The 19613-nt window shown below is 60.5% G+C and overlaps 1 protein-coding gene across 1 annotated transcript; it reads right to left on the minus strand.

The window, feature by feature from the left end:
• Positions 1-1533: 1533 nt before the first annotated feature.
• TBKBP1 (TBK1 binding protein 1) lies at positions 1534-5298 on the minus strand. Its single transcript, XM_063425188.1, has 6 exons — positions 5014-5298; positions 4816-4938; positions 4620-4724; positions 3700-3841; positions 3344-3504; positions 1534-2038 (listed from the first exon to the last, which is right to left on the minus strand). Exons 1-6 carry the CDS (start codon positions 5233-5235, stop codon positions 1985-1987), a joined length of 807 nt encoding a protein of 268 aa, XP_063281258.1. The 5' UTR covers positions 5236-5298; the 3' UTR covers positions 1534-1984.
• Positions 5299-19613: the final 14315 nt, after the last annotated feature.

Raw genomic sequence — 19613 nt, forward strand, 5'->3', positions numbered from 1 at the left:
AGGGAATTTTAAGGAAATAAAGGGAATTTTATAGAAATGAAGGGAAATTTAAGGAAATGAAGGGAATTTTAAGGAAATAAAGGGAATTCTATGGAAATGAAGGGAATTTTAAGGAAATGAAGGGAATTTTACAGAAATGAAGGGAATTTTACAGAAATTAAGCGAATTTTACAGAAATTAAGCGAATTTTACAGAAATGAAGGGAATTTTAAGGAAATGAAGGGAATTTTACAGAAATGAAGGAAATTTTATGGAAATGAAAGGAATTTTATGGAAATAAAGGGAATTTTAAGGAAATGAAGGGAATTTTACAGAAATAAAGAGAATTTTATGGAAATAAAGGAAATTTTACAGAAATAAAGGGAATTTTAAGGAAATGAAGGGAATTCTATGGAAATGAAGGGAATTTTAAGGAAATGAAGGGAATTTTACAGAAATGAAGGGAATTTTACAGAAATGAAGGGAATTTTACAGAAATGAAGGGAATTTTATGGAAATACAGGGAATTTTACAGAAATGAAGGGAATTTTATGGAAATAAAGAGAATTTTATGGAAATAAAGGGAATTAAGGAGGGGGAGGGAGAGGCAGGAGCCCCCCGGGGAAGGGCCCGGATCTGCTCCAGGAGGTTGGGGGGGTTGAGGGGTTTGGGGACACTGTCACCACCTCGGTGCCACCACCAGGGGTTTGAGGGGTTTGGGGACACTGCCACCACCTCGGTGCCACTACTGGGGTTCTGGGAACACTGTCACCACCTTGGTGTCATTATTTGGGGTTTGAGGGGTTTGGGGACACTGCCACCACCTCAGTGCCACCATTGGGGGTTTGGGGACACTGTCACCACCTTGGTGCCACCACTGGGGGTCTGGGGACACTGTCACCACCTCGGTGCCACCATTGGGGGTTTGGGGACACTGCCACCACCTTGGTGGCACCGCTGGGGGTTTGGGGTTAGGGTTAGGGTTGCCACCACCTAGGTGCCACTTGGTGACCCCGGTGCCACTCGGTGCCGCTCAATGACCCCTGGTGCCATTCGGTGACCCCTGGTGCCACTCGGTGACCCCGGTGCCACTCGGTGACTCCCGGTGCCACTCGGTGCCGCTCGGTGTCTCTCGCTCGGCAGCCGCGAGCCGTCAGTGCCCTCTGCAGGCAGCACCGAGCCGGCACCGGGCACCGGGACAAGGCACCGACACCGGGACCGGGAACGGGCACCGGGACAAGGCACCAACACCGGGACCGGGAACAGGCACCGGGACAAGGCACGGACACCGGGAACGGGAACCGGGCACTGGGACAAGGCACGGACACCGGGAACGGGAACCGGGCACTGGGACAAGGCACCGACACCGGGAATGGGAACCGGGCACTGGGACAAGGCACCGACACCGGGAACCAAACAGGGCACTGGGACAAGGCACCGACACCGGGAATGGGAACCGGGCACCGGGACAAGGCACGGACACCGGGAACCGAACGGGGCACTGGGACAAGGCACGGACACCGAGCACTGGGACAAGGCACCGACACCGGGACCGGGACAAGGCACGGACACCGGGAATGGGAACCGGGCACCAGGACAAGGCACTGACACCGGGAACCGAACGGGGCACTGGGACAAGGTACAGACACCGGGAATGGGAACCGGGCACTGGGACAAGGCACGGACACTGGGAACCGGGCACGGGGACAACATTCAGCACCGGGCACCGGACATGGGGACATTCAGCACCGGGCACCGGCCATGGGGACATTCGGCACCGGGCACCGGCCATGGGGACATTCAGCACCGGGCACCCCGTGCCCGCAGCCCTGCTCAGCTCCAAACCCCCGGGGCTCACCGGGTGATTTTGGGGTGCGGGATCCCCCCCATTGCCGCACTTCAATGCGGGGACACCCCGTGGTGCCCCACAGCCGGTGCCGGGTGTCCCCACCCCTCCCTGCCAGCGCGGGGCTCCCCCAGTCCCGGCCCAGTCCCCTCCCAGCACTTACTGGTCGTCGCCCACCTTCTTCACCCAGGCCATGTCCCGCTCCGACTGCTCCTGGGGACGGCAGAGCCCCGGTCAGAACCAGGACCCCCAGCCCGGGCACGGGGAGGGGTCCTGGGGGTCAGACCCTGCCCTGTTCCTGCTCATGGACACCCCTCAGCACCCAAATTCCCACCCTGGGCATGGAGAGGGGTCCTGGGGGTCAGACCCTGCCCCATAACTGATCACAGACACCCCTAAACACCCAAATTCCCACCTCGGGCATGGGGAGGGGTCCTGTGGGGTCAGACCCGGCCCCGTTCCTGTTCCTGGGGAGATCAGACACCCCTCAGCACCCAGACCCCCACCCTGGGCACGGGGAGGGGTCCTGGGGGTCAGACCCTGCCCCCCAACTGATCCCAGACACCTCCCAGCACCCAAATTCCCACTCAGGACTGGGGGTGATCCCCAGAGCCATCCCTGCCCCATTACCCAGACACTCCTGAGCACACAGACCCCCACCCTGGGCACGGGGAGGGGTCCTGGGGGTCAGACCCTGCCCCATTCCTGCTCCCAGACACCCCTCAGCACCCAGACCCCCACCCTGGACATGGGGAGGGGTCCTGAGGGGTCAGACCCTGCCCCACAACTGATCCCAGATGCCCCTCAGCACCCAAATTCCCACCTCGGGCCTGGGGAGGGGTCCTGGGGGTCAGACCCTGCCCGTTCCTGCTCACAGACACCTCTCAGCACCCAGACCCCCACCCTGGGCATGGGGAGGGGTCCTTTGGGGTCAGACCCGGCCCCATTCCTGTTCCTGGGGAGATCAGACACCCCTCAGCACCCAGACCCCCACCCAGGGAATGAGGGGTGCTGGGAGTCAGACCCTGCCCCACAACTGATCCCAGACACCTCCCAGCACCCAGACCCCCACCCTGGGCATGGGGAGGGGTCCTGGGGGTGACACCCTGCCTGTTCCTGCTCCCAAACACCCCTCAGCACCCAGACCCCCACCTCGGGCATGGGGAGGGGTCCTGGGGGTCAGACCCTGCCCCACAACTGATCCCAGACACCCCTCAGCACCCAGACCCCCACCTCGGGCATGGGGAGGGGTCCTGGGGGTCAGACCCTGCCCCATTCCTGCTCCCAGACATCCCTCAGCACCCAGACCCCCACCCACTGGGAATGAGGAGTCCTGGGGGTCAGACCCTGCCCCACAGCTGATCACAGACACCCCTCAGCACCCAAATTCCCACCCTGGGTGCGGGGAGGGGTCCTGAGGGGTCAGACCCTGCCCCATAACTGATCCCAGAAACCTCTCAGCACCCAGACCCCCACCCTGAACCGGGGGTGGTCCCCAGGCCCGCCCCCGCCCCTCACCTGCTCCCGCGTGTCCTGCAGGTGCTTCAGCTCCGCCTGCAGCCTCTCGCACTCGGCCTTGAGGTGCTCCTCGCGGTGCTGGGCGCGCTGGTTCTCCTGGCGCGCCGCCTCCAGCTCGGCCTCCAGCCCGCGGCTCTGCCAGCCCCCGGCGCGCTCCAGCACTGCGGGCACGGCTCGGCTCAGCCCCGGGGGGCTCCGGGGGGCTCCGGGGGGCTCCGGGGGCTCCGGGGGGTCCAGGGGGCTCTGGGGGGCTCCGGGGGGCTCGGGGGGCTCCGGGGGGTCCGGGGGCTCCGGGGGGCTCCGGGGGACTCCGGGGGGCTCCGGGGGGCTCGGGGGCCGGGGAGGGCGCAGCTCACCGTGGCTCAGGCCGGGGTTGGGGTGCAGGGCGATGAAAGGCACGTCCTGAGCGCCCAGGCCGGGGAAGGCGCCGCCGTCGCGCTGCCGCAGCTGCTGCTCCAAGCTCCGGATGCGGCTCAGGTGCGTCTCCACCAGCGCCCGCTGCAGGGGAGGGGACGGAGGGGACGGGGCTGAGCCACGGCCGAGCTGTGTCCCCTCTGAGGGGCTCAGACTGCCCCACCCCAACCCCCACAGCTGGATTTTGGGGGGTCGATTTTGGGGGGTCGATTTTGGGGGGTCGATTTTGGGGGGTCGCAGTCCGGTGACAGTGGCCGGGCAGAGGAGAGGGGAGCCGGGGGTGGACCAGAGCCGGGATCATCTCGGGAGTGTGAAAATGGATAAATTGGAGCATCCCTAAAATCCCTAAAATCCCTAAAACCCCCAGGGTGGCCCAAACGCCACGGCCCCCCCAGCCCTGCGCCCCCAAAGACGGGGACACCACGGGCCCCTGCAGTGGGGAGGGGAGGGGAGGGGAGGGAAGGGGAGGGGAGGGGAGGGGAGGGAAGGTTTGGGAAGGTTTGGGAAGGTTTGGGAAGGTTTGGGAAGGGAAGGTTTGGGAAGGTTTGGGAAGGGAAGGTTTGGGAAGGTTTGGGAAGGGAAGGTTTGGGAAGGGAAGGTTTGGGAAGGTTTGGGAAGGTTTGGGAAGGTTTGGGAAGGGAAGGTTTGGGAAGGGAAGGGAAGGTTTGGGAAGGGAAGGGAAGGTTTGGGAAGGGAAGGGAAGGTTTGGGAAGGGAAGGAAAGGGAAGGAAAGGGAAGGAAAGGAAAGGAAAGGAAAGGAAAGGAAAGGAAAGGAAAGGAAAGGAAAGGAAAGGAAAGGAAAGGAAAGGAAAGGAAAGGAAAGGAAAGGAAAGGAAACCCCGCTGTCCTGGCTGTCACCCACCATCTCTCCCAGCTCGCTCTCCAGGTCCGCCTTCTCCACGCACAGCTTCTCGTACGCCTGGATCATCTCCTCCAGCTGCTCCTCCCGCTCTTTGCTCTTCTGCAGCTGCCAGGGGGGAAAGTGGAGGGGATTTGGGGGGGTCTGGCTGGCTCAGGGACCCCCCAAACCCCCTCCCCAGTCCCCCTTTCCCGCTCACCTCGTGCTGGAACTGGTTGAGCTGCTGCTGCAGCGACGCCTTCTCGCTCTTGAGCAGCGAGTTCTCCTTGGCCTCGTAGAGGGAGAAGATGTGCTCCTCGCCAAACTCACCGATCAGGGGGTACTGCGGGGGGCAGGGGCGGTCAGCGGGGACCCCCCGGCCCCACACGCCCCCCACGGGCTCCCCCCGACCCCTCACCTTGACCTCGTACATCTTGAGGCGGCGCTTGAGCGTGGAGTTCTCCCTCTCCAGCGCCGTCAGGCGGTTCTTGATGTCGTCGTAGGCGGTGATGAGGGCGAAGTGCGAGGCCGAGCACATCTCCCCCGACAGGTCGGTGTTGGGGCTGTCCAGCCAGTCCTCGTCCGGCCCCAGCGCCTCCTGCGTCAGGATGCTGATGTCGTCCTCGAACATGGAGTCCATGTCCTGCCTGCGGGGACACCGGGGACACGCGTGACACCGGGGCTGGCACGGGGTTGGGGTGGCTGTGGGGCAGCTGGGGTGGGATCTGGGCTGGGGCAGGATCCGGGCTGGGATCCAGGCTGGGGGAAGATCCAGGCTGGGATCCAGGGTGGGATCCAGGCTGGGCTGGGATCCAGGCTGGGATCCAGGCTGGGATCCAGGCTGGGATCTGGGCTGGGATCCAGGCTGGGCTGGGATCCGGGCTGGGATCCGGGCTGGGATCCGGGCTGGGATCCGGGCTGGGATCTGGGCTGGGGTCCGGGCTGGGATTGGGGCTGGGCTGGGATCCAGGCTGGGCTGGGCTGGGGTGGGATCCGGTCTGGGGTGGGATCCAGGCTGGGGGAGGATCCTGGCTGGGATCCGGGCTGGGATCCGGGCTGGGATCCGGGCTGGGATCCAGGCTAAGATCTGGGCTGGGATCCGGGCTGGGGCAGCCCCGTGGGTCACAGCGGGCTCTGCGGGGGCTCAGCCCGTCCCGGTGACAGCGGGTGACACCGCCAGGAGCCGCCACCAGCAGCGGCTCCAACCCCGCGCTGGTGACAAAGGGACACTGGCCGTGCCATCGCCACCTCCGCCCCACCGAGGAAAGGGGGCACGGACACCCCCCCAGCCTCCACGGGGACGAGGGTGGGAGCAGCGATCGCCCCCCGGGGTGGGGACACGGTGACTTTCGTGGCGTCCCCTCCCGGGAAACGAGCACCAGAAATAGCGTCCGGTGCCGCTGCCGCCGCCCCGCGCCGCACGGGAGCCGCTTCCCGGCCTCCCACGCCGTGCCCTAAATACCGGAGCTGCCGCTCGCAGCTCCCGGCGCTGTCCCGGCCCCTCCCGGGGGACCCCAGCCCCTCCCGGGGGACCCCAGCCCCTCCCGGGGGACCCCAGCCCGCCCGGCCCGCTCTGCCGCAGCGCCCGCCCCGCACCGGGACCCGCGGTCACCGGGACTGCCCCGAGCCGCCGCCTCCGGTGGCTCCCGGGATGGTTCCCGGTAGGAGAAGGGGCTCCGGTGGCTCCCGGGATAGTTCCCGGGATGGTTCCCGGTGGGAGAAGGGGCTCCGGTGGCTCCCGGGATGGTTCCCGGGATGGTTCCCGGTGGGAGAAGGGGCTCCGGTGGCTCCCGGGATGGTTCCCGGTAGGAGAAGCAGCTCCGGTGGTTCCCGGGGTGGTTCCCGGTGGGAGAAGGGGCTCCGGTGGTTCCCGGGATGGTTCCCGGTAGGAGAAGGGGCTCCGGTGGCTCCCGGGATGGTTCCCGGTGGGAGAAGGGGCTCCGGTGGCTCCCGGGATGGTTCCCGGTGGGAGAAGGGGCTCCGGTGGCTCCCGGGATGGTTCCCGGTGGGAGAAGGGGCTCCGGTGGCTCCCGGGATGGTTCCCGGGGTGGTTCTCGGGGTGGTTCCCGGGATGGTTCCCGGTGGGAGAAGCGGCTCCGGTGGCTCCCGGGATGGTTCCCGGTGGGAGAAGCGGCTCCAACCCCCCCAGCCCAGCCCGGCGCTGCCCCCCTGTCCCGGGCAGGGACCCCGCGGGCCCCGGGGCGGCCCCGGCTCGGCGGAGATCAGGGAGTCACGAATAATTCACGGCACAAAGGCGGCAGAGGGAGGAGAGACCCGCAGGGTGACGGAACGGGGGGGACAGCGCGGCCCCCTCGGCCTGGGGGTCCCGGGGGTCCCGGGGGGAGCCCCCAGCTGGGACACGGGGAATAAATCAGGGACAGACCCCCGGCCCCTGCAGGGGTCTGAACTCCACCCCGGGGCCCTGGCAGAGGGGACACCTCTGCTCGGGCAGGGGGGACACTGCCAGCACCCCCCGGGGAAACTGAGGCACCCCCAAAGCCGAGATGAGGCTCCCAAAGCTCTGGTGACCCTGCCAAAATTAAGATCCCCGCAGCCCTGGGGGGTTCCCAGGCCCTGCCAGCGGAGGCACAGCGGTGACAGCGCCATCTTTGTCCCCAACACTCGGGGCCTGGTGGCAGCTGGGTGTCCCCAAGCTGGCCCAGGGCTGTCCCTGCTGCCTCAGTTTCCCCACCCCGCTGTGACACCTGCCTTGCAGCGGGCCCCAGGCGCGGGGCGAGGCAGCGCGGGCTGGGCAGGGCTGCGGCGCGGGCACGGGCGTGTCACAGGCGTGTCACAGGTGTGTCTCAGATGTGTCACAGGTGTATCTCAGGCGTGTCTCAGGCGTGTCTCAGGCGTGTCGCACGCGTGTCTCAGGCGTGTCGCAGGCGTGTCTCAGGTGTGTCTCAGGTGTATCTCAGGCGTGTCTCAGGTGTGTCTCAGGCGTGTCGCAGGCGTGTTGCAGGCGTGTCTCAGGTGTGTCTCAGGTGTGTCTCAGGTGTGTCTCAGGTGTGTCTCAGGCGTGTCGCAGACTTGTCTCAGGTGTGTCTCAGGCGTGTCGCAGGCGTGTTGCAGGCGTGTCTCAGGTGTGTCTCAGGTGTGTCTCAGGTGTGTCACAGCTGTGTCTCAGGTGTGTCTCAGGTGTGTCTCAGGTGTGTCTCAGGCGTGTCTCAGGCGTGTCACAGGTGTGTCACAGGTGTGTCTCAGGTGTGTCACAGCTGTGTCTCAGGTGTGTCACAGGTGTGTCTCAGGCGTGTCGCAGGTGTGTCGCAGACGTGTCTCAGGTGTGTCTCAGGTGTGTCTCAGGTGTGTCACAGGTGTGTCTCAGGTGTGTCACAGGTGTGTCTCAGGTGTGTCACAGCTGTGTCTCAGGTGTGTCTCAGGTGTGGGAGCTCCGCACCGGCGGGAGGCGGAGCTGCTCTCGTCGGGTTCCGGCGCCTCCTCCAGGCCTAAAAATCCCTGGGGAAAAAAAAGGCAAAAACGGGGCTGGGACTGTCCCGGGACTGGGACAGCGCCGGAGGGCCCGGCCGGGCCGAGGGAACGGGGACAGGGATGGGGGCAGGGATGGGGACAGGGATGGGGACAGGGATGGGGACAGGAATGGGATGGGGATGAGGACAGGGATGGGGATGGGGACAGGGATGGGGACAGGGATGGGGACAGGGATGGGGACAGGAATGGGATGGGGATGAGGACAGGGATGGGGATGGGGACAGGGATGGGGACAGGGATGGGGACAGGGACAGGATGTGCCAGGCTGTGGATGCTGCCGGGCCGCTGGCACCCGCCTGGGTTGGGGACAAGGTTTGGCCTTTTCCCAAAAAGCCTCTTGGGGGTCGGGAGGATGCCCTGGGTGGGAGCCGGCCCGGGGCAGCCCCCCCTGCCCCGACCCTGGCCGGGACGAGCCCCCTCCTCACTGCCGGGACCCCCCGGGCACTGCCCCGGTTCTGAGGGGCTGGGGGGGCTCGGGGAGGGGCTGGGGGGAGAACCGGGGGAGAACCGGGGGAAGAACTGGGGGAGAACTGGGGGAGAACCGGGGGGAGAACCGGGGGGGAACCGGGGAGGAACCGGGGGAGAAACGGAGGGGGAACCGGGGGAGAGCCGGGGGGGAACCAGGGGAGAACTGGGGGAGAACCGGGGGAGAACCGGAGGGGAACCGGCGGGGAGAGGGGGACGGGTCGAGCGCGGCCCCGAGCCAGGAGCCGGGCCCGGTGCTCGGGGGAGCGCGGGCGGGGGTCGCAATTGGGTGAGCGGGTGGGGGGGTCCGGCCTGCGGCAGCCCAGGAGCCTCCGGGACGCCCCCGGCCCGGCCCGGTACCGCCCGGGCCCCCCGCCCCCAGCCCGGGGCCGCACCGCGCCGGGGGTCGGCGGGGACGGAAACGCAGGAGGGGTCCGGGGCGGAGCCGGGACGGGCTGAGGATGAGGAGGGAGCCGGGATGAGGATGGAGCAGGGATGGGGATGAGGAAGGAGCAGGGATGGGGATGAGGATGGAGCAGGGATGGGGATGAGGAAGGAGCAGGGATGGGGATGAGGATGGAGCAGGGATGGGGATGAGGATGGAGCAGGGATGGGGATGGGGACGGAGCAGGGATGGGGATGGAAGCGGGATGGAACAGGGGGTGGAGACGGGCACGGCACCGGGGATAGGGATGAAGATGCGAATCCAGCCGGGGATGAGGATGAGGATGGAGCCGCAGATGAGGACGAAGCGGGGCTGCTGAAGGCGGCGGGAGGAGACGGGGCCGGCGCCGGGGCTGGGGTCGCGCTGAGGCGGGAGAGGACAGGCCCGGTGGGGCGGGGGCAGCCCGGTGCGCGTCCCCCGGCCCCTCCCGCTGTCCCCCGGCCCAGGCCCCGCACTCACCGGCGCTGCTGCTGCGCTGCGGCGGCGCCCGCCGGGATGCGGCTCCGTCCCCGCCCCGCCGGGTCCCGCCGCCGCCGCTCCCGTTCCCGTTCCCGGTCCCCGCCGCAGCCCCGGCCCCGCCGCCGTTTTCTTCCGCTCCGGAGACACCGACGAACCACGTGGGCACCGGGCGGCCGCCAGCCCCTCCCCCGCCACGCGCCGGGGCCGCCCCCGGGGCTGCGACCCCCCCTCCGGGGCACGGCCGGGGCCGGTGATGCTCCGGGGGGCTCACACCAACCGGAGGCCCGGACCCCCACACCCCTCCCGGGGCTGCCCCGGGAGCGGCACCGCCACCCCCGGACCCCTCCCGTGGCCGGAGGAGCCCCCCGGGGGTGGCGGCGGGGCCGGGGGGCTTCGGCCTCCATCCCCGGGGGGCGCCGGCATGGCGGAGCGGCGGCCCCGGCGGTGGGGGCTGGGCTCCCCCCCTGCCCCCGCCCCCCGAGCCCCCCCTCCTCTCCCTCCCCGAACATTTTATTTTATTTTATTTTATTCCCTGGATTGTTCCCGGAGCCGCTTCCATGATGGAATTACAGCTTTTCCCGTGCTGCGCTCGGTTATTTATAGCTGCTCTCCTTTAGAGCCGCGGCTGCCGGGGGCTCCCGGGGACAGACCCCCGGGGACGGGGGGGTCAGGGCTGGGCTGGGGGCCAGGGAGAGACCCTGGAGCGGCACGGACAGACCCCTGCAGCCCCCCTGGGGGGGTCAGGGCTGGGCTGGGGGCCAGGGAGAGACCCTGGAGCGGCACGGAGAGACCCCTGCAGCCCCCCCAGCGGGGTCAGGGCCAGGCTGGGGTCCAGGGAGAGACCCTGGAGCGGCACGGACGGACCCCTGCAGCCCCCCAGGTGGGGTCAGGGCCAGCCCGGTGCCCACAGATCCCCTGGAATGGCACAACCAGACCCCTGAGCCCCCCCAGCGGGGTCAGTGCCAGGCTGATGCCCAGGGAGAGACCTGGAATGGCACGGACAGACCCCTGCAGCCCCCCTGAGGGGGTCAGTGCCGGGCTGGTGGCCAGGGACAGACCCTGGAATGGCACGGATTGATCCATGCCATGGACAGACCCACAGCACAGACAGACCCACAGCAAGGACAGACCCACGGCACGGACGGACCCCTGCAGCCCCCTGGAGGGTCAGGGCCGGGCTGGTGCCCAGGGAGAGACCCTGGAACGGCACGGACGGACCCCTGCAGCCCCCTGGAGGGGTCAGTGCCATCCCAGTCCCCACAGATCCCTTGGAATGACAAGGACGGACCCTTGGCATTGACAGACCCCTGCAGCCCCCCTGAGGGGGTCAGGGCTGGGCTGGTGCCCGAGGGGAGACCCTGGAATGGCACCGATGGATCCACGGCACGGACAAACCCCTGCAGCCCCTCTGGAGGGGTCAGGGCCAGCCCGGTGCCCACAGATTCCTTGGAATGGCATGGACAGACCCACGGCATGGACAGAGCCACAGCGCGGACCGACCAATGGACAGACCCACGGCACGGACAGATCCATGGACAGACCCACGGACAGGCCCACGGCAAGGACGGACCCCTGCAGCCCCCCTGAGGGGGTCAGGGCTGGGCTGGTGGCCGAGGAGAGACCCTGGAATGGCACGAACGGATCCATGCCATGGACAGACCCCTGCAGCCCCTCTGGAGGGGTCAGGACCATCCCAGTGCCCACAGATGCCCAGGACAGAGCCTGGAGTGGCACAGACAGACCCACGGACAGACAGACCCCTGTTGCCCCCCCGGGTGGGGTCAGGGCCATCCCTGTGCCCGCAGATCCCCTGGAGTGGCATGGACAGACCCACGGACAGACCCACGGCTCTGAGTGACCCCAGTGGCACAAAATCCCCTCCAGTGCCTCATCCCAGCCCGGCGGAGGGGCCGGAATGGGGAGCAGAGCCCCGGGAATGGGGAGCAGAGCCCGGGAATGGGGAGCACAGCCCCGGGAATGGGGAGCAGAGCCCGGGAATGGGGAGCAGAGCCCCGGGAATGGGGAGCAGAGCCCGGGGATGGGGAGCAGAGCCCGGGAATGGGGAGCAGAGCCCGGGAATGGGGAGCAGAGCCCCGGGCAGAGCCCCGGGAATGGGGAGCAGAGCCCGGGAATGGGGAGCAGAGCCCGGGGATGGGGAGCAGAGCCCGGGAATGGGGAGCAGAGCCCGGGAATGGGGAGCAGAGCCCGGGAATGGGGAGCAGAGCCCTGGGCAGAGCCCGGGGATGGGGAGCAGAGCCCGGGGATGGAGAGCAGAGCCCCGGGCAGGGGGAGCAGAGCCCGGGGATGGGGAGCAGAGCCCGGGAATGGGGAGCAGAGCCCCGGGAATGGGGAGCAGAGCCCGGGAATGGGGAGCAGAGCCCCGGACAGGGGGAGCAGAGCCCGGGGATGGGGGGCAGAGCCCGGGAATGGGGAGCAGAGCCCGGGAATGGGGAGCAGAGCCCCGGGCAGGTGGAGCAGAGCCCCGGGAATGGGGAGCAGAGCCCGGGGATGGGGAGCAGAGCCCGGGGATGGGGAGCAGAGCCCGGGGATGGAGAGCAGAGCCCGGGGATGGGGAGCAGAGCCCGGGAATGGGGAGCAGAGCCCGGGGATGGGGGGCAGAGCCCGGGAATGGGGGGCAGAGCCCCGGGAATGGGGGGCAGAGCCCCGGGAATGGGGGGCAGAGCCCCGGGAATGGGGGGCAGAGCCCCGGGAATGGGGGGCAGAGCCCCGGGAATGGGGAGCAGAGCCCGGGAATGGAGAGCAGAGCCCGGGGATGGGGAGCAGAGCCCGGGGATGGAGAGCAGAGCCCGGGGATGGGGAGCAGAGCCCGGGGATGGAGAGCAGAGCCCGGGGATGGGGAGCAGAGCCCGGGGATGGGGAGCAGAGCCCCGGGGATGGGGAGCAGAGCCCGGGGATGGGGAGCAGAGCCCGGGGATGGGGAGCAGAGCCCCGGGCAGAGCCCGGGGATGGGGAGCAGAGCCCCGGGCAGAGTCCCGGGCAGGGGGAGCAGAGCCCCGGGAATGGGGAGCAGAGCCCGGGGATGGGGAGCAGAGCCCCGGAATGGGGGGCTCCGAGGGACCCCCACATCCCAAACTTCCCTGGAGGAGCCGGGACAGGGCAGAGCAGCCCCGGGACGGGCCCTGAGCGGGACCCGGCCGGGCTGGGAGGGACCAGCACGGAGCAATCCCGGTCCCGACCTCGGCTCGTGTCACGACAGGGGAAAGGAACCGCTGGAAAATCCAACTCGGGATTTTGGGAGCCACCAGGAGACTCAAAGGGAGCAAAACTTCGAGCTGGGATCCAGATCCCCTTTCCCGGCGCTGGGATGGAGCCTTGGATATCCCGGAGAGCCCGGGGGGCACCCAGCACCCTGAGCTGGGGTCACCCCCTGGCACTGGGGGTGGCACCCATGGGACACCGAAATTCCAGGAGATCCCAAAGTCTCCCCTCCATGGAGGCCTGGAATATTTCGGGAGAGCGATGCCGGGGGGCTGCTCCAGTGCTTTGTGACCTTCCCCGTAGGCCGGGGTGGTGGCACAGATGGCACTGGTGACACCGCGCTGTCACCTCTGGGGGGTTCCAAAATCCACTCGTGGCTTCTTTTCCCTCACTTTTTCCAAAGAAAATCAAATTTTCCTTCTTTTTTAGGGGGTAGCTGAGCCCATCAGCAGCTCCTGGGAGCTGCTGATCCCGGGAATAATCCCGGGAATAATCCTGGGAATAATCGCGGTGTCCCCAGACCGGGGTGGTGGCACAGATGGCACTGGTGACACCGCGCTGTCACCTCCAGAGGGTTCTAAAATCCATTCGCGGCTTCTTTCCCCCCACTTTTTCCAAAGAAAATCAGATTTTCCTCCTCTTTTAGGGCAGATCTGAGCCCATCAGCAGCTCCTGGGAGCTCCTGGGAGCTGCTGATCCCGGGAATAATCCTGGGAATAATCCCGGGAATAATCCTGGGAATAATCCTGGGAATAATCCTGGGAATAACCCCAGGAATAATCGTGGTGTCCCCAGGCCGGGGTGGTGGCACAGATGGCACTGGTGACACTGCGCTGTCACCTCCGGGGGTTCCAAAATCCACTCGTGGCTCCTTTTCTCTGCTTTTTCCAAAGAAAATCTGATTTTCCTCCTCTTTTAGGGAGAGCTGAGCCCATCAGCAGCTCCTGGATAAACCCAGAGTCAGGATCTGCTGATCCTGGGAATAATCCTGGGAATAATCGTGGTGTCCCCAGGCCGGGGTGGTGGCACAGATGGCACTGGTGACACCGCGCTGTCACCTCTGGGGGTTCAAAAATCCACTCATGGCTCATTTTTTTGCCACCTTTTCTGTCGCGGTGCCGCTACTAAGCCCCTTGGCTTCACCCCGAGCCAGCCCAGGCACCGGAGCAAGCGGAATCCGAGCCGCCCCTCAGCGGAACGAAGGGGTCAGCCCTGTGGGTTCTTGACCCTGGGAGAGGCCGGAACGGCAGTAGGATAACTGAAGCGACGCGCTAAGAGCGAGAAAGGAGGATCCAGCCAGCCAGACAGAGGAACCACAACTTTAATCCAACATAGCACTGTCCAGACCGAAGTGGAACCAGGCTGAACTGGAACTGGATCCCGAACAAAGAAATGCACCAGCTTATATGCTTTCGGGGTAGGGGAGGAGAAATGGGAGTCCCTCTTTGCGGCAACCAATGGAACCTTGACACTTGGGAGATAAGGGGAAGGGTTGCAAGCCTTGAACCAGTTAGGGGATAGGGGAGGGATAACACAGTGGCGGGAAGAGGGGAAAAGGTAACATGTGACCAAGGGGAACTTATGAATTTCAATTAAGGGGGGGTGTACAGAACATACAACATTGTGCAGAACATACAATATAGGACCCACCAGCCTTTCATCTTTTCCACATATCTAAATCCTTCCTACTTGGTAAACCACCCATATATCTTTCAACTTCTCTCTGCCTCAAAACCCTCTTTCCTATATCCTTCTTTCAGCACCCTCTCCTTCTTCCTTAAGTCTCTCTCTTTAAATCCTCTCCCTCGTCTGTCCTTCTTTTCCTTGTCACAGTCCTTCACAGCACCTGCTTGTTCCTGCTTATACTGTCCCAACTTTCTTTGTGGAGTCCAACTGAGGTTTAACATACTGAAATGGGGAAAGTCCAACCATCCACACCACCACATCTCCCCCTTTTCTTTTATTTTTGACCCTGTGAGTTCTATCTCAGATATCCGAATTGAGGGGGGTCCACCAGGTGTTCAGAACGTGGGTATGATTCTGCAAACCACTGCTGTTGAGTAGGCCATTGTTCTCGAGGAAAGCTGCGCACTTCTTCCACGATGATTTCAAGCTGTTCAGCCTGCTCGTCCTCATCAACGAAGCTTTCCTCCTCCTCCTTGAACACCTCTGGGCCTACTTCAACGGCTACTCGGTGGACTTCAGCTTTGAGTGGTGATGTGGAGGAAGAAATCAAATTCTGCAACATCTTTTTCATTAGTCCAAGGCTGGCACTAGCAACAAAAAGCACAAAAACAATTAACAGAACAGTTCTAAGAATCGATCCCGTCCAACCCGAGATCCCCCATTCCTTGAACAAATTACTGAGCCAGTCCCCGTATTCTTGCTTGATGTCTCCTATCATGTTTTCCATTTGTTTGAGTGCCTCGCGAGTTCCCTTGGCCCTAGATGTCAAATTAAAGCAGCAGAGCCCCTCAAACTCCTCACACGAGTGACCGTGGAGGAGCAGGAGGTAATCGATGGCTGCACGATTCTGGAGGGTTGCCTGCCTCGTAATTTCCTCATCTTTCAGGAGGTTTGATAGGGCCCTAGAAGTCAAACGGGATTGCTTAGCTACCCAACATTCCAAATGGCCTAATTCTCCGAGGGTCTTAGCAATGGCGACCCACGGCGCAAATACAGCTTTTTTTCCTCTTTTAGGGCAGAGCTGAGCCCATCAGCAGCTCCTGGATAAACCCAGTCAGGATCTGCTGATCCTGGGAATAATCCTGGGAATAATCGCGGTGTCCCCAGGCCGGGGTGGTGGCACAGACGGCACTGGTGACACCACACTGTCACCTCTGAGGCACTGAAATCCACTCGGGATTCCTTTTCCCCCACTTTTTCCAAAGAAAATCAGATTTTCCTCCTCTTTTAGGGCAGAGCTGAGCCCATCAGGAGCTCCTGGGAGCTCCTGGGAGCTGCTGATCCCGGGAATAATCCTGGGAATAATCCTGGGAATAATCCCAGGAATAATCGCGGTGTCCCCAGGCTGGGGCGGTGGCACAGATGGCACTTGGTGACACCACGCTGTCACCTCTGGGGGTTCAAAAATCCACTCATGGCTCATTTTTTTGCCACCTTTTCCAAGGAAATTCAGCTTTTTTTCCTCTTTTAGGGCAGAGCTGAGCCCATCAGCAGCTCCTGGATAAACCCAGTCAGGATCTGCTGATCCTGGGAATAATCCTGGGAACAATCGCGGTGTCCCCAGGCTGAGGTGGTGGCACAGACGGCACTGGTGACACCGAGCTGTCACCTCTGAGGCACTGAAATCCACTCGGGATTCCTTTTCCCCCACTTTTTCCAAAGAAAATCAGATTTTCCTTCTTTTTTAGGGCAGAGCTGACCCCATCAGGAGCTCCTGGGTAAATCCACGTGTGGAGCTGCTGATCCTGGGAGTAATTCTGGGAATAATCCCGGGAATAATCGCGGTGTCCCCAGGCCGGGGTGGTGGCACAGATGGCACTTGGTGACACCGCGCTGTCACCTCTGAGGCACTGAAATCCACTCGGGATTCCTTTTCCCCCACTTTTTCCAAAGAAAATCAGATTTTCCTTCTTTTTTAGGGCAGAGCTGAGCCCATCAGCAGCTCCTGGGAGCTGCTGGGAGCTGCTGATCCCGGGAATAATCCTGGGAATAATCCTGGGAATAATCCCGGGAATAATCCCAGGAATAATCGCGGTGTCCCCAGGCCGGGGTGGTGGCACAGATGGCACTGGTGACACCGCGCTGTCACCTCCAGGGGTTCCAAAATCCACTCGTGGCTCCTTTTCCCTCACTTTTTCCAAAGAAAATCAGATTTTTCTCCTCATTATGGGCAGAGCTGAGACCACCAGGAGCTCCTGGGAGCTGCTGATCCCGGGAATAATCCTGGGAATAATCCCGGGAATAATCCCGGGAGCAATCGCGGTGTCCCCGGGCCGGGGTGGTGGCACAGATGGCACTTGGTGACAGCGCTGTCACCTCCGGCTCCCCCGGAGAGGAAACGCTCCCGGCTCGTTCCCCCTCCCACGGCGTCTCCGAGCGGGGGCAGAGCCTGGCAGAGGCTCCCGGGAGATGAAACAGCAGGAAAAAAAATGAAAAAAAAATAGGGAAAATAAAAATAAAAGTGTTTTCTTTTTTTTTTCCTTTTTCTTTTTCTTCTTTGTTGTTTTTTTTTGTTGTTGTTGGTTTTTTTGGGGGGTTTTTTGGGGTTTTTTTTTGGTTTTTTTGTTTGTTTGTTTGGGTTTTTTTTTCTTTCCTTCTTTCTTTTTTTCCTTTTTTTTTCCTTATTTTTTCCTTTTTTTAAAATATCTGATTTAGGAGGTGAATAAATGGATCCCACCCGGGGTTTTCCCAGGGTTTTTATGGAGCTGGAGGAGAGTCCAGGGGTGGTTCCTTGGCTGATTTATTGATTATAAATAAATAAATAAATAAATATTAATTTATAATTAAATAAATTATTGATTGATTAAGGTGGAGCTGAAATTTTGGGGTTGGGGATGAGGGATTCATCCTGAAAGAACCAAATGGAGCTGAATATTCTGGAATTTGGGGATTTCCAGTGGTGATTCCAAAACCTCCAGGAATTTGGAATTTCTGGGTATGTGGAATCCCCGGGAATTTGGAATTTCTGGGAATTTGGAATCTCCAGGAATTTGGAATTTCTGGGAATTTGGAATCCCCGGGAATTTGGAATTTCTGGGAATTTGGAATCTCCAGGAATTTGGAATTTCTGGGAATTTGGAATCTCCAGGAATTTGGAATTTCTGGGAATGTGGAATCCTCAGGAATTTGGAATTTCTGGGAATGTGGAATCCTCGGGAATTTGGAATTTCTGGGAATTTGGAATCTCTAGGAATTTGGAATTTCTGGGAATTTGGAACCCCCCGGGAATTTGGGACCCCCCAGGAATTTGGGGTCTCTGGGGGCACAAAATCCTCAGGAATTCGGAATTTCCAGCACCACCAAATCCCTTGGGACACAGCCCCCCTAAAAAATTCCCCTCCCAAAAGTCCCAAAACGCCCCCAAAAAGCCCCAAAAAAAGATGCTGGAAGGGTTTTGAGGAGGGGTTGGTTTGAGGAGGAAATTCCTTGTGATACAGCCCCAAAAAGGCCCAAAATCGGCCCAAAAAGGCCCCAAAAAGGTAAAAAAAAAAATTCTCCAGAAGAGGCAAAAAAAAAAGTGCAAATCCCAAACCCACCCCTAAAAAGGGCACCCAAAACAAACCCCAAAAAGGTCCCAAAAACCCTTCCAAAAACCTCCCCAAAAGCACAAAAACCTCCAAAAGGCCTAAATAAACTCTAAAAAGCCCCAAAAAACCCTTCCAAAATCCCAACCTCCCCAAAAGCCCAGAAACTCCCAAACGAACCCCAAAAAAGCCCCCCAGAAATCCCCAAAAAGCCCCAAACCAACCCCAAAATGCCCCCAAAAAATCTCCAAAAGGGTCCCAAAAAACCCTTCCAAAAGCCCCAAAACAACCCCAAAAAGCCCAAAAGAAACCCCCAAAAAATCCCAAACCCCAAAAATCCCCAAAAAATCCCCAAAAAGGCAAAAAAACCCACCCAAAAAAGCCCCTCCGAAAACCAACAAAACCCCCTAAAAATGCCCCCAAAACCTCAAATAAATCCCAAATAAATCCCAAATAAACCCCATATAAATAAATCCTAAATAAATCCCAAATAAACCCTAAATAAACCCTAAATAAATCCCAAATAAACCCCAAATAAATCCCAAATAAACCCCAAATAAATCCCAAACAAATCCCAAATAAACCCCAAATAAATCCCAAATAAATAAATCCCAAATAAACCCCAAATAAATCCCAAATAAATCCGAAATAAATCTGAAAAAAATCCCAAATAAACCCCAAATAAATTCCAAATAAACCCCAAATAAATCCCAAATAAATCAATCCTAAATAAACCCCAAATAACGAGTCTGGAGCAGTTTTAATTTGATTTTTTTCACTCCTCTCAGTTTTTATTCCGCGCTGCCTCAGGCGGGCCCGGCCCCAGCCCCGGCCCCGGCCCCGCTCGGCTCCTCCCGCCCACCAATTCATTCCGATTATTTCCATTTTTATTTTTGTCTATTTTTCATTTTTTTGGATATTTTTAATACTTTTTTCATGAATTTTCCTTTTTATTTTTGTGGTTTATTTTGAATTTCCACCTCGGGGATTTGCAGCCCCCGCCCCGAATGAAAAGAACAAAAGGCAGCGATGGGAGCGGGGCCGGGAAAATTTTAATTTTTCTTGGATTTTTGGGTGGACTTTGGGCGATTTTTGGTGAATTTTGGGCGGTTTTTGATGATTTTGGTAAATTTTGGGCGGTTTTTGATGGATTTTGGGTGGATTTTAGTAAATTTGGGGCGGTTTTTGGGTGATTTTTGATGAATTTTAGGCGGTTTTTGGTGAATTTTGGGCGGTTTTTGGTGGATTTTGAGCGGTTTTTTGGTGAATTTTGGGCGTTTTTTGTGGATTTTGGGCGGTTTTTGATGGTTTTTGGCGGATTTTGGGTGGATTTTGGGTGATTTTGGGTGTTTTTTGTGGGTTCTGCGCGTGGGGCAGAGACTGAAGGCACATTCTGATACCCTGTACGAGCTGGGGCAGGAAAGGGTTAAAAAAGGAGGAGGGGAGGAGGAAAAATGGGGGGAAAAATAAAAATAAAATAAAATAAAAGTGTTGGAAAAGCAAAAAAATAAATTGGAAGGGTTGGGGGAAAATATGAAGAGGAAAGGGGAAAAAATAAAAATTGAAAATAAAATAAAAAGGGAAATAAAAGAGGAAAAATTGGAAAAAAAATGGGGGAAAAAAGAAGAAAAATGGAAAAAATGAAAGAAAAAATTGGAAAAAAAAAGAAGAAAAATGGAAAAAATAGAAGAAAAAAATGGGAAGAAAAAGAAGAAAAATGGAAAAAAAATA

This window comes from Prinia subflava, unplaced genomic scaffold, assembly GCF_021018805.1.
Source record: "Prinia subflava isolate CZ2003 ecotype Zambia unplaced genomic scaffold, Cam_Psub_1.2 scaffold_58_NEW, whole genome shotgun sequence".
NCBI classification, from domain to species: domain Eukaryota; kingdom Metazoa; phylum Chordata; class Aves; order Passeriformes; family Cisticolidae; genus Prinia; species Prinia subflava.